The sequence below is a fragment of the Condylura cristata genome, unplaced genomic scaffold (assembly GCF_000260355.1).
Source record: "Condylura cristata isolate star-nosed mole 26May11 unplaced genomic scaffold, ConCri1.0 scaffold00052, whole genome shotgun sequence".
In the NCBI taxonomy this organism is placed as follows: Eukaryota; Metazoa; Chordata; class Mammalia; order Eulipotyphla; family Talpidae; genus Condylura; species Condylura cristata.
The window spans coordinates 1,705,253-1,720,234 of NW_004567153.1; the positions used below are offsets into that span (position 1 = coordinate 1,705,253).

The window sequence follows — 14,982 nt, forward strand, 5'->3', positions numbered from 1 at the left end:
AAAAAAAAAAGGAGGGGGGAGGGAGTTCAATATCTGGGAGACCTCTGAGTGCTGGGAACCCCCTTGCGGGTCCGACTGCTCTTGTGCGGTGCTGAAGCGCCATCTTCTGGTGGGTCCGCGGAAGTGCGCCCTGCAGATGTTTTCCAGATGTGGGTGAGCTGTTCCCGCCCTCCGCGGTGAGAATTAAGCACTTATTCTTAATTCAGAAACTAAGGAATTAGTTCTTGTGACACTTCATGACATAGAAAATGATGGTCTAGTTTCTAATGAAAGCAAGGCATGTTCTTGACATAATTTCTATTATTAAAGTAATAGAAAAAAATCAGTCTTTTGATTGAGAATAAGTTCAAGTTTTAAGCCGACCACTTGGGGGGCGGGACCTCGCCTGAGGACCCTCTTAAACAATGATAATCATATTCTTTGCAAGAAGGATACATAGACATTTTTAGGAAATGCATTTTCCTTCTCAGTCAAAAATGTATATAATTCTGAAACCTCCAAGAGTAATGTGTAAATTATTTTCTTGTACCTTTTCAAAAGAAATTGTAATTTTAAATACAGGTCTGAATTTAATACTTTAATTTTTAAAGTATGTCAGCAAATTAACATTTTATATTAATTTCCTGAACTATATAATAGCAGTGGCGACTGTAAACTTCACTGGGAAAATGTTATAAATCATTGAAAGTTGCACGCAGGATTCCTTGTTTAATATGGAAAAGAATCAAGGCGACAGATATTTTTGTTCAATGCTATCACACATCGTATATTTTGTTACTTTAAAATAGTGAATGCCACAAGCCTTTTAGTAAACGTAATGCTCATAGAAATGCATGTGACTAGGCTGAAGCTCATTAAGTCTTCAGTACCATTCTGTCCCAACACAAGAGCCATCACATGATTTCATTTCATTCTCTGTAAAACAGACCTTTAGAAGCTGTGAGGACCACCGGAGACAGTGCCTGTGGTATCGTGTGACATGGCTCATACCAGGAGCAGCCTAGGGAAGCAGGTTCCCTTTCTACTGTATTTGAATGATTTATTCAGTGATTTCTCTCCTGCCTGTACCACCTTGAGAGCAGGGCCTTAGCTGTTGTTCATTATTTCACCCCCAGTGCCATCAGTTCCTGGCACTGAGGAGATACACAGTAAATACTTGTTCACTGTTATTATCGAATTGACGAATTGACGTTATCAGTGGCAACAATTACTATGTGTTTCGTCTTCAGCACCTGACAACAAATCTATGTGTTCTTAACATTGTGCTAGGTTATGAGAGCTAGAGATCTTAGCAAATAAGGTATTTATCAGTCACTCAGTACTATGGAAGTAGTCACTTGTGGAAGTTCTGGTGTTGTGGTGAGTCCAGAGGTTACATATTTCATCCTTCTCCCTGGGAAAATAATACTGCAGGTTTTCCAGTAACATGGCTTCTTTCTGTTCGGTATCATTTCTTTATCCTATGGATGAGAGAAAGGAAATGCTGGCCAACCTTGAACAAAGCCGCCTGGGGACTTGTTTTCGATCTCTGTTATTTCCTTAAAGTTGAAACTTCCAGGAACCTGTAGATGTTGATGGGGACTGACTGCAGTTTGATTTAGAGATAGGCAGTACTTCACTGTGAAGAAGCAATAGAGAGCACAATACCAAGTCTGCCTTCTATCTGTGGTCAGAGAGGGGGCAGGTAACACTCTGAGGTAGACCAGTGGGCAGCACCTCCACCCAGGATCTGTAGAAGTTCAAGCTGCATTGTGGTGTTACAGATGAGATTTCAGAGGACAGAGAGGAAGGGTGACTAAGGTCTTTTGGGTTGTGAAGAAGGAGACCTAGGCAGAGGAAGCCAACACGCGTTTCCAGAGGGAGCGTGCTTGCATGTCCTGTGTAGATGTTTATTGAATTCCGTTTCCTTTAAGATCTTAGGAAAGTCAGCCAAGAGCTCAGCACAGTGGTTCTAGGTGGCCCTAATAGTTCTCGAGGTCTATTTTAGTTTAAAAAATGTCTCCTAGGTTATCTGGCATGGAATTCAGAGCCTTTTCTGAAACACTGCTGAGAAGAGAACCGAAGCAGCCGTATTTCAGAGATGCTAATCCAGGGAACTCCTTAACAGTGGTTCCGTGGTGGGCTTCTGGGGTATTGGCAGTGTGATACAGCCTGCTGGCACCGGGGACCAAATCCCACATGCCAAAGAACTAGAGAATGGGGCCAGGATTTCAGTGTCGAGGGAGATGTGAAAGATGGATGTTCGGAATCTGCTGTCCAGAGCGAGTCAGAACTCTGAGCCTCCCTTCCCAGTGCCGAGTGGTTTTTCAGAAAATGACTTCTCACCCCGGTGTTCAGTGGCAGAACCCTTCTGGCCCAGTTCCCGAGCTCCACGGCAAGGCTTGTCGCACCCCCACGTGAAGCCAAAGGCCCGATTGTCTGCAGCCACTCTGTCACGGTGGGAGTGACTTAACAGCTATTTAGAGAACGTATTTTTTGCTTTTGCTCGGTAAATGCTTTACTTGAGAGGGTGGAACAGTTGAGCAAGGCCAGGCTCAGGGAAACCACCCAACTGTCGGGTCACCCTGGCCCCGCAGGGTACGTGGTGTACGTGGCAACACCTCCTGTCTCCACAGGCAGCGCCAGTCTCCACAGCCCCATGCTGGATCCTGACGGCGAAGTGCGGCCCTCGGTGCTGGGCCACCTCAGCCAGACGGCCTCGCTCAAGAGGGGCAGCAGCTTCCAGTCTGGTCGCGACGACGGTGGGTACCTCCTTCCCCCAGCCCTGTCTTTTAAATTGAAACTCGAGTAACTTCAAACACTTTTTCCCTTGGAAAATCCCATAATTAGCGGTAATACAGTTGCCTCCGTGCAAACAGCAGTCACCTCTCTGCTAGCCAGAAATGTAAACAATTAAAATGCATATTACAAAGTACCTTCAAGAAATAGGGTTGGACCTTCTGAAAGAGTCACTGGGCACAGGTCAGTATTTATTCAGCACATCTTGCTAATGTCGGCTTTTTCCCCCTCCCCTCCTGTGGGTGAATTTTTTAAAAGATGCCCAAGAAAAACATCTGCGGGAGCTTTTGTAAAGGTGAAATTTGCAACAGTCACTTCAGGGGTCAGCACAGAGAATAGACACCTTTGTAGTGGATTTTAAAATTTCTCTCGGAAACAAGGGTTGCTACCAGTCGTCTCTTTACCTCCATGAGATGCCAAATGTGTTGATCATGAATGCATCAATGTGCCACCTTAGATGCTTCTGGGCTCCAGTTATTTCTCATCCAATAACAGATATAAGAAATCCAAATAGGCTAATAGAAATACCTTACTTTATGTTCAAGTCAGAAATCTCTAAAGCTTATTCTAAAGTGTTCTCTATTATTATTACACAGATGTATTTACAAGTATATTCTTACAAGTATAGAGCATTTTTTTCTAAATTTTCATTAATAACCACAAATGAATGTCCCATCCTAAGAATACCTTAAAATGAGATGGCTCATTGATACTAAATGAAGGTCAGCATTCTTCTTGTTCCCTGCTTCCCAGCCTAGTATAAACAATGAATTGGTATAAACAAAATGAATATAAACAAAAACTAGAACTATTTGCCTCTGCATTGTGTGGTTTATACGGTAACTCTCTAAGCAAATACAACTAGTGACCAACTCTAGAGAGCAGTCTCCTGTGTTTTTGTTGTTTATAAAAAATATGTCCTTGAATTAGTAGGTTGTTTTACCAGCTCTAAAAACCTTCCACCTTACTCTTCAGTAACTCACTACCACAAATTGGCACGCTAAACAGGATTCAATTGATTAGAAATTGTACTTGACCCTGACTGTAATGAATGATATCATTTTGAATAGTTCCAGTCTCTCCTGACTGGGGTTTTCAAGCTTCTTGGATCCATTTTTATCAAATCTGGAAATTTTCTTAAAAACTTTGAAAAGCTGGCTATAAATCTTCTAAATGTTTTCCTGGTCCGCTTCCTTACCTGGGATTCCAGGTATAATGTACATTAAACAGATTTTCCCCTCTGTGCTTCATCATAGTCAGTTATTATACCTTCAGCCTCTCTGCTCTTTTATCTGCAGTATCGAACCTAAAATTTTAGGTATTATATTTTTTTCACCACAGGGATTTCCATTTTTCTTCTTTGAAATATCTTCTTTCTCTGATTATTATTTTTATGTTTTCCTTTTAATATTTGAAACTTGTAATTATTGGCTCATTTTGTCATCATGATCGTATCTGGATCTGTTACTTTGCCAAATTTCTCTTCTGGTTTCTTGGTTATGATTCCTGTTTTCCCTTTTTGATGTGACTCGTCATTTTTTTGAGTAGTTTCCTAGACATTGAATGTTGATTGTTGAATGTCTGGATTTTGTTGTCTTCCTTTAAAGAATGATGGACTTTGTTTTCTTAATTGTTTACAGATACGTTTGATCCATCCAGGGCTGTTAAACTTAGAGCAGGTCGAGTGCACATTCTTTCTAAGGCTATTTCAGTCCTATGGCCTTGACCACAGGGGCACAATCTCTTGGGTCTCTACCGAATCACACAGGTGATGACTGATGAGGACTGTTCCTCTGGCTCTTCGTAGCTAGAGGGCTCCCTGCCCTGTGTGGCCTCTGGGAATTAGTGACTTTATAGTTGTTCTTTTCCTAGAGTGGTTCTTCACTCCGTGTTGTGCATAACCTTAGATCCTTGTACAGACTTTAGGAACTTTCCTTCCTACTAACTCATACCTTCCTCTAAGTCTTCCATGCATTTTCCAGTCACATGCCCTTCCCCCCCATTCTTTGAACTTTGTCTTTCTAACTTAGAAAAGCCACTGAGCTTTTTTTAGTTTCTTCTTACTTTACCTCTGTTATCCAGATACTGCCCACAGGCAGAAAGCCAAGGCATTATGGGCTCGCGACATGTTTACCTCCTGTGGGGATCTCAGTCCTCTGCTGCCCCTTGTCCAGTGTCTGAAACCAGCTGTTTGTATATTTCCCCCCAGTTTTCTAATTGTTTACGACTAGAGGTTAAAGCCCGTACTTCTTACTTCAATATGGCTAGCAGTGCAAGTGAAAAAACTCAAGTTTAATTTCCCTGAAATTTATTACTTGATAGTGGAGTATTATGAAGGATTGCTTATAGTAACCAATAGGAATTAGACAAGAAAGCTCATCTCAACTCGTACTCAAAATAAAATTTACAAGTCTACAACCTTTGTGATACCGGGGTGGGGGGGAAGGGGCATCCCTGCTGTACCCCCTTACTTCTCTTCATCAGTCTCAGGAACTAACTCTTGAAGTTATACTGTTAGTGATAGAGCATGTGAGAATTTGGGACATCCTGATGTCTGTAAGAAAAGAAAATTCAGAATCATTGTCCAAATATAATGACCAGGATTTAGATAAAAGAATGGGAGGAGCCTCTTGTTACATGTATACACACATGTACGATGTATTAACCAACACATGCATGAGCCATATATGTATTTACTCATACCTTTATGTACACATCTACATTCATCAAGCATTGTATACATTCACACATACATATACGCATTCACACGCGCATATATAACTCATTTATTCATACGTGCTCACATTCATTTGGACATTGCATTCATTAATACACACATACATACATCATACACACATACAGAACACATGCATTCATGCATACTCCTGTGTACATGTGCATACATAGGTATCAAGAATCTGCTAGTAAAAACAATCAAGCAAAACATGAGGCTAAGAATTGCCCTCTGTTGTCAGGCAGGAAGCTGCAGGACCCTTGACTGAGCACCAGCACATTAAGTAATGGCAGAGTTCCCGCTCGGTCTGACCACCTGGCAGTGCTGTCTGACAGCATGAGCGCTCCACACTACGGTGAGCCGAGTCAAAATAGTGTTACAGCTGCCATGAAAGGATTCAGGTGAAGGAAGCTTTTGGAAGTTAGTTTGATTATGTTTTTTTTATTTCTATTTATCCAGATTCCTTTCGTATCATAGCGATAGCACCAGTTCTGTTAGAATGTTTACTGATTGAAAGATTTGACAAGAAAGAAGCAAAGTTTACTTTCTATTTTATTTTGTGTTTTTGTTTTGTTTTGTTTTTTGCCCTGGGAGCCTTCTCTGAGTTATTTTGTGTTTTTTAAAGAGCATTTTTAATAGTTTTCAGTAATAGATGAATCATACATCACTCAATTTTGTGCTTATTGTCCTGTTCTCAACAGTGTGTAGCCCCAAAAGACTTGAATGTTTTGTTTTTTCTTAGATTCCTTTGCTTATAGAAAGAGTCTGTGCTATAATCTGATGGTACCTGAATAATGTGATTCCTTCTGATGCCTTGATTCCTTGTTGAGTTCTTACTCCATGGGGTAGAGAGTGGCATTTTTTCCGCTTAATATCAGCATCAAATTTAATTATGGAAGCTGCTGTTTGAAGGCAAAGAGACCTCGAAGACAACGAAGTGGCGAAGCCAAAGCATCCCTCAAAGAAGCCCCCCCAGCCACTGCGCCTTCCTCGCCCCGCCTCTCCCCACAGAGACGCTGGCTCAGGCCTGTTGGTTAAAGCACCTTCTGTTGGCAGGCAGGCACAGCCGTGGGAGGTGAAAGGCAACGCCAGCCCTCCAGCCAGTTCAGGCCCTGAAGCCAAAGCGGGCCGGGTGGGATGTGCTAGATGGAGCAGCAGCTGTCTGGTCACAGAGATTTTGAACTTTGACTGGGAAGGATTTTCACGGTGTTCATTTGTCCACCTTCCCTCAGCCTGGAGATACCGCACTCCTCACCGGGTGGCATTTGTTGAAAAATTGACCAAGCTTGTGCTGAGTCAGCTGCCTAACTTCTGGAAACTCTGGATCTCGTACGTCAACGGGAGCCTTTTCAGTGAGGTATGTGCCCAAGCTTGGCCTTAACTGTGGCTCAGTCTGTGAAATTCTGGTCTGAATAATTTTTAATTTTAAAGTGACTGTTTTAAGACCTTAGAGCCCAATACCTACACATTTGTCAGGTATTTGGGGATTGGTTAAAAGTGTTACAAAGCCCTGGGGCCTCCCTGGTGGCGCAAGGGGTTAAGTCTCAGCACTGTGAAGCTATCAGCAGTCACTGCAGCAGAGCTCCATCCCTGGGAAGCGAGCTCACCCACATGGCACAGCAGCCCTCTCCTCTCTCACCTGTTCTGCTCTCACTCTGCCTCCGGTGAATCCTCTCACCCCCTGCACCTCTGGCCCACACCCTGCCTCTGGTGTCACAGATCTTTAAAAAAAGTGTTATAAGCCCTGACATCTAATAATTATATGATCTTGGACAAACTAGTTAATTGTCCTGTGACTTGCTTCTTCAGAGGTAAAAGAACATAGTTAGGGAACCCACCTAAAGAGTGAGAGCCAATTAGAGACACGGTGAAGCGTCGCGAGAGATTTGGAATCGAGTGTGCCGCCACGCAGACCAAATTCTGGGCGAAATGATTGTGCATTAATCTGTGGACAGATGACAAGTTTACAGTGTGCAAAATAATTGTCCATAGAATCAAGGAGTTGGCTGCATGGGAAGAGTAGGGAAAGCCTGTGACCTTCCCCATGTGTGATTAGCTTCTAGAAGTTGTTTCAAGCTGTACATTTTCACAAACCTGCGTTTACTCGGCGCCTTCATCACAGCGTCATTGTGGGGTTTCTGACTTTGTAGTGAGCACGTGGGGGTCAGCCCCATCTCTCTGCGGTGTCACAGTACCCTTGAAAGGTTCCCTGGGCCCTGGAATCCAGGGTCCCCACTGCCAAAGAGTCCCGCCAGTCACTTGGAAGGAAGGTGACTGGGGTGAACTCTGCAGCTCTGAGAGCTGGGGGGGGCAGAGACACGGCTGCTTCCTGCTTCAGGGACAGGGCATGTGGACAGGGGCAGACTGTTTTGGTTTTCTCTGCACCAAGCCATTCAACTTGGGGTTTCAAAACCTTTTCTCTGTGGTGGAAAGTAGTCAGAAGGCTTGTTATTCCAGGGCTTTGTCCAGGCTGAATTGACTGTGGACCAAAATTCACACTGTGTTAAAGAAATAGAGCTTTTTGTCCCCCTTTATGTATTTCAGTTCTTACTTGCCCACAATTCCTGTTCTTTTAGATTGAGTGGATCCCTACACCCTTGCTTAGCTGTGGGTTGTCGTTTTGTTTAATTTTGTTTAGTTTTGCATAAAAGAACTGGGGTATAGGCCAGAGACGCAGAGGGTTCACCAGAGACAGGGTGGGGAGCAGAACAGGCAGATGGACTGAAATCCACTGCTGAGGGGAGCAGCAGGGAGACAGGAGGGGTCTGCTGGGTCATGGTGGGGTCACTCGCTGCCCGGGGATCAAACAGGCTGTAGCAGAGATAGCTCTGAGACTTCATACGTAGGCCCCAGGGAGGCCCCATCCTTGATCGTTTGAATGGTTGGTTATCTAACCCGTAAGATGTCCTTATACGTGGAAAACAGTCGACTTGGGGTGAACTATCAGTTTGTTTTTCTTCCTTCTTTTTATTGTTAGTGTTAAATACCAACTGAATTTCAGCAGTGTGTCAGCCACTGTACTTTGTAAGTAAACTTTCAGATATTACAGTGCTCAGTAATGTGTTGCAACTTTCTAGGCTCCTTTTGTGTCGCTGGGTTATGTAAACGCTCTCTTGAAAAGTTAGCTATCCAGAGAAAGTCATTCTTCCATAAAACAAAAGCAGTTCTGCAGAGTTGCCTGAGCAAGGGAAGGCTTTAATTCCGGCCCTCCAACACTTTCCCATCAGTTTGCGTTGTATTCTTACTGCTGGCTGAGAGTTGTGGGTCGGTGGCACTGAGCGCAGGTTGCGCACCTGCCCCCGCGTGGAGGGGCTTGCTGCCCCCTCAGGCCTTATGAGACTCGCTCTTCCACGCGCTGGTCTGTGAGCCAGGCCGCCCACGGGGACGCGAGGCGCCTGCCGCCAGTTTCACACTTTTCCTCTCAACGCCGGTCACATGGAAGCAGCATCCAGTCCCACCGCCCCTAGCTGCCACCTCAGGTGGTGGCTTTGCTGCCCTGTGCCCATGTTTGGAGGTGAAATAAGTCAGTTAAGTGCAGTCTGCAAACAGCACCTGACAGACCAGTAAGAATTCGCTCTTACCGTTTGGGGTAAAGTCTTATTCGTCTGTGTGGAGTTTACTGGCCAGGCACCTGGAGGGTATTACAGTGACCAGCGTCCAGCAGTATCGGGAACTGGGGGCCACTGGGATAATGCGGCCTCGTCTCCAGAATCCGCCCCTGAGGAAATGGATGTTAAACCTACTTACTTGTTTTCCCTTTGGGCTGAATCAGCTCCTGGGGGTGGCCCACACACCAGCTAGCAGCTGCCGTGAGCCGAGTTTTTTGAGAGTTGGTGAAATTCCTCAGAGTTTTTGATCTGGCATAGTTTAGTGGAAAGGGAATTTATTTTCCTTGTTGTAGGTGACACCTAATTGTGATTTGAAAAAAAAAAAGCCATAAGTGAAATATTTACTTGTACATGAAAAATAATTGAGCTACTTCAGAACACTTGGGCAGCCGAGAGCACAGAAAAAACGGCATCTATTTAGTTACACTGAGTTGGACAGACCTAACGCTTTCTGTCAGTGTACAGACTTTTCTTCAGTTTATCCTCATCATTGTTAAGTATAGCTCACTCTACAAATTTTAAATTTTTTCCTTCTGTTGAAAAGTGAGGAAGACACCACAGGGCAGTAGAAACACATGGAGGATGTGGCATTGAGCACCCACAAAGGTTAACCTGTGAGTGAGAGCCAGAAACTTAAATTAATAATGGAAAAAGTTCTAGGGTTTTTGATAGTTGGTATTTAATCGAAACAAGAAGGCTTGGTCATATTAAAACACAACAGACTTGAAATTTCTTTCTTTTTTTCTTGTTATACAACTACCTTGCTTTATTACGTGCCCAACCGTTAAAGATTTAGATAGAGTTTCCAACAGCTTAAAAAGTAGTCAGTTCTTCAAACTAGTCAGGACCATGTGAAATAACATATGTGAATCAAAACAGTGAAATCTAGCCGTTGGCCTCACCACAAAGTAGTTTTGGTCTGCGTGTGCAGGAAAGAGTCAGGTTTTTAGTTAACGAAATGGTCAATAGTAGGTTAAGATCTTACCCTCAGATATATTTTAAGTACCTGAGGGTGAAAATCACAAAACATCCTCATGACTTTTAAACATTATGAAGCAGCAGTTTTAAAGCTGCATAAGTCATAGTATGTAAATTAAAATGTACTATGTGCTCCACAGATTTTCTTCGAAGAACAGGGGAACCTGACATAAGTCGGTGTTGCTGTTACTGAGCTCTTCGTCCGCTTGAGACAGAGAGCCACCATTTGATGTTTTTAATTAGGGTCAGGAGGTGTGCTTACAGCTAACCACCTCGCCCTCTGTTTCCATGTATTTGGTCAGTCCCGAAAGTCCGCAGAACTGTCCTGACCAGGCGCGTTCACTAGCTGTTGCGGTGCTGTTCTGGCAAAATCTCATCCTTAATTTTGATGTCATCTTTTTGTTTGTTTGTTTTGGAAAAATGGGTTCTCACTCTGAGTAAAAAACATCGTTTCACATGAACAAATGTCCACGCGGTCACCTTCCACTCGACAGGCTCGCTCTGTCAAGATCAGGGCTAGGTGCAGGGGAGGCCTCAGCTACAGAAGCCACACGCTGCACCCCCCACTCAGCTGTGGGCGACATGGGTGGACACAGGGACGCCTCCTGCCAGAGTCCCGCCCCTCCCTCCACAGCACGCAAAGCAGGTCTGTGCCGGCGGGCTTCAGAGAAGCACCATGAGAATGTTGCTTCTATTTCCCCAACGTCTAGAGAGAAGGAAAGGTTTCCTCCCGGGAATTGGCTCACATGGTCAGGGGCCAGCCGACGGCGCAGGTTCTGAGGTGAGCACCCGGAGCCCTGGGGCCGAGCTCAGAGCAGGATGTTGCTCTTTCCGCTCAGGTGCCAAGACCCATGTCCCGGCTCTGGGCTGACTGTCAGGCGGGAGGAGTGGCGGCTGCTAGGAGGAGGGTCTGCCTTTTCTCACAGCCCATCCTCTGATTGGATGGGTTCTGCCCCGTCGGGGGAGGGCAGTCACCTTTTCTTAGTCGACTGGCTCAAATCCTAATCACATCCCCACCTCACAGACTCACCCAGAATGTTTGACCTGATGTCTGGGTACCCTGATGGCCCGGTCAGGTGACCCATAGACCCGCTGGGGTCCTAACGGATTGTGGCAGCTTTTTCCGTGGGGGTGGCCCCGAGTCCACATGTTTACACAGAATTCTCCAGCCTCTGCCTCCCCTCCCTTTTGCTGGCACCTGAAACCCCCAGGAGAAGCATCAAGTCTTGGGGGGCATTTCTGGAGCTTGTCACAGGGATCTGTTCAGCAAGCCTCCCTCATGGGGCCACTCTGCCACATGAGATTCGGGACTTAGGACTGACAGGTGCACACTTTCTGGAATGTTCCAGGAGGTCCCGAGGGACCCTAACCCCCGGTGACCCTCTCCAGCATATTTCATCGAGTCCCAGACAGCCCCTGTGTCTGGCGCGCACACATCGCACCCACACTACTTAAAACATAGCTGCGCGGCAAGAGTGGAAGAGTGGCCAAGACAACAGGGCCTCTCCCGCCTGAAGACAAAGCCCGAAATAAGCTAAAACATAAAACCCTACTAAGTTCAGGCGACGGCCATAGAAGAAATGGATAGAGAACAGCAGCAGTGGGATAGAGAGCAGGGAGGTTCCCTGGGGGAGAGCATGAAGCCGCAGGTCACAGCGTGAGCAGGAAGCCGCACCAGAGCCAGGGGTGGGTGTGCTGGGCCCAGCAAGCGGAGAGCAGCCTGGCGTTTCTGAAGGACATGAAGTCGGGGTGTCTGAGGGGGCTGAGCAGTGGAGGAAGGCAGGAGACCAGGCTCCCGCCTCATAACTGGACCTGAGGTTGGTTTACCAAGGCCACTGAGGTCGCCTGTTCAGAAATGAATCTGCAGGGGATGAATGTCGAAGAGCGGGGACTCCTTGGCGCTGCCAGGCAGGAAAGTCTGGTGCCGGGATTCAGCTTTCATCCGGGGAGCTGGGCAGAAAAGGATGGGTTTGGGGGCAGACTTAGGGGTGGAGCCACTGGAGGGCAGGGCCTCTGCAGGCTGTTTGGCAAGCCTGATGCCATTTACAAAACCAGAAGGGCACGAGGAAGAACATGCATGAAGGAAAAGACCAATTTCTTATTTTAATGGAGTGCGTTAGAAGTTCCTGTGAGTTACTTCACAAGAGGCAACTAAGGGGCAATCCGAAACTCAGATCTGGATCACAGAGGAGAGAATTGGGCTGGGGATGGAAGCTTGCGAGGCATTCGATGGAAATGGTATGTGAAACCTTGAGAGTAAATTGGAGAAGAGAGGGGGAAGAAAGTGCCAAAAATAAGACTTGACAGAGCAGCCACGATCACCTCGTAAGCAGGGCCGTTCACTCGCTTTTCCACACCTAGCACAGGATGCACCACAAGTGTGATTTTGAATCAGACCATCACACTTGACAGAAACAGAAAGTAGGCTAACGGACACCCAGCCGTGTGGATTTACCTGCATGACCTGTCTCCCAGGCAGAGATGCCTCACACTGCTTCCCCCGGGGCAACCCAGAGATTGCTGGGCCCTGTGCCTCTGCCTCCACAGCCTATCTCACGCAGCCACACAGCAGGTCATCAGCTCCTTAGCCGGGCTGGCTTGGAGCACCACGCCCTCCGGCTGGCTCCCTCATGTCTGTCTCTGGCTCTAAAGCCCTTCTCAGTTGTCTCCACAGTCAAGAGGTAAAAACCATCAATCACTGAATTAAATCCCAGTGGACAAAGAACTTTTCTCTTTTTTTTTAAAAAAAATATGTATATATGCACACAGAATTGGGGTACAGGCCAGAGGGGCGGGGCGCTGAGCGGATTCACCAGAGACAGAGTGGGGAGCAGAATAGGCAGACGGACGAAGCACACTGCTGAGGGGAGCAGCGGGCGGGTCAGGAGAGGTCTGCCGCGCCCTGGGGTCTCCTCTGGGGCAGGGGGGGATCGAGCTTATGTTGCACTGGCTTCGGAAAGCCTCATAGGGATGCGCGTTAGCCCGTTGCACTGCCAGGGAGGGCCTGAACTTTTATCTTTTGAGTGTTTTTGGACAGTGAACCTAAGTTGGCTCATCAGATTCTTCCTGAGCTGAATTCGGGGCTGTGTTTGCGTCCCTCCTTGGGCTTGTTCTTTCCAAACCAAGTGCATTTCTACAAAGACAAAACTCGCCAAAGTTGTAGGGGTGATGTAAAAATGTCCATCACTGCGGCAGACTGCCCTACTGGGGGTGTTGATGCGGTTGTCGAAGACACAGCAGCGCTTTCCTCCCGTTGACTCGTGGATGCCAGTCGTGTTCGTCACCACCAGCCCTGCACGTGGCTTCTCAGCTGACGACGGGGCACGTGGGCCGTCACTTGTAGTATAAATTGGCTTGAAGTCAGAGTGATAGTCGTTGAGGAGACAGTAGTTCTCGCCTTGGAGGCTCTGTTGCTGTGCCACACCTTTAACATGTAATTCATGAGTGATTTGATAAGATATGCTCTCTTGCAATGGTATCTCTTGATTGTGGTCATAAGTGTCCAGGTTTTCTTTCACGTGATGCCATTTTGCTGCTGCTTCGTAGTTTGGCAGGTTTCCTAATCGCACCCTCCAGCACATTTTATATCATAATGTTTAGTTGTTAGAGAAACGGGTAGCAAGTGACTGCAAAGCAGTGGGACGGTTTCCTCTTTGAACCAGTGTGAAGAAATGTTCACACATTGCTGTAAAGAGAGAGAAAAATCCCAGAGGAAAGCAGGGTTACCAGTAAATAGGCCAAAAGTGAAGTCTAGACTGTATTGCTTCTAAATTGGACTATAAACCCCTGAGCAAAGGAGCATAATTCTCATGAATAAAATGCCAGGGACAGTGTTCGCATTTGTAAGTGCTTGTTAGGGGAATGAAAGCCCAGGCTGATTAGATATTCATCCAGAGCTGCTTCTTCCTTTTATTTTTGTCCTAATAAGAAATGATGTTTAAAGAAACGATACTTTCGGTTTCACCCGATAGAACTGCTGGTGAAAATGACATATTTGAACTTAATCCTTAGGTTTTCTTATGGACGTTGTACTTACAGGTTTTAAGAATATGTATAACTTCTTGTTAGACATAAGAAAGGAATTTCCTGTTAGTCATCCTTTAATCAGAAAGTTAGATGATTTCTTTCAATAACTTACTGTTCTTCTTTATGTAAGACTGTTACAGCATGTATTTTTACATGCTTTAGGGTTGTTTTTAATATGCTGTTGGTTTCTAAAAGTCAACTAATACGTTGCATCTTTTTACTGTTTTTTAATTTTGAAGACTGCTGAGAAGTCAGGCCAGATTGAAAGATCAAAGAATGTCAGACAGAGACAAAACGACTTTAAGGTGAGCTAAGCAGAAGCAGGAGGTTTTCCCAACCAAAGCCCCTGGGAGACTCCATATTCACGCTGTTGGTCACTGCCCGGGCACAGTTCTCCAGCGTTGATTCAGCCAAGGCAGTGCCTCGTAATGCCCCTTCGCTTGTTCACTGTTGTCTAGAAAATGATCCAGGAGGTGATGCACTGTCTGGTGCGGCTGACCCGAGGGGCCCTGCTGCCCCCCAGCGCCCCGGAGGGCACCGCACGCCAGTACGGCGGCTGGGAGGTGAAGTCGGAGCTCTCGGGCCAGTGGCTGGCTCACGTCATCCAGACCGTCAGGTAAGTGAGGGACACATGGAGATGCCGCTTCTCCTTTTGGGTGGGTGGCAGAGGAAACCCCGACACTCAGGTGCAGTATGATCTTAGTGCATCCAGCCAAGGGTCTTCCTCTCTGTCTTGCTGCCTCTGCCTGTCCCCACACGTCACGTCACTGACACCTTCAACAAAATGCCAGAGGCAGTGCTTACGCCCCCGACCCTGTGTCTGTGTGGGAGGAGCTTGTCATATTGTGTGTGCGTCTT

The 14,982-nt window shown here is 46.1% G+C and overlaps 1 protein-coding gene across 1 annotated transcript in view; it reads left to right on the forward strand.

The window, feature by feature from the left end:
• EXOC2 (exocyst complex component 2) overlaps positions 1-14,982 on the forward strand; it is a 138,212-nt gene that overhangs the window by 58,763 nt on the left and 64,467 nt on the right. The window contains exons 11-14 of the mRNA XM_004694990.2: positions 2,616-2,741; positions 6,745-6,869; positions 14,364-14,429; positions 14,583-14,740. Coding sequence (XP_004695047.1) covers positions 2,616-2,741; positions 6,745-6,869; positions 14,364-14,429; positions 14,583-14,740 — 475 coding nt within the window. The remainder of the gene's footprint in view (positions 1-2,615; positions 2,742-6,744; positions 6,870-14,363; positions 14,430-14,582; positions 14,741-14,982) is intronic.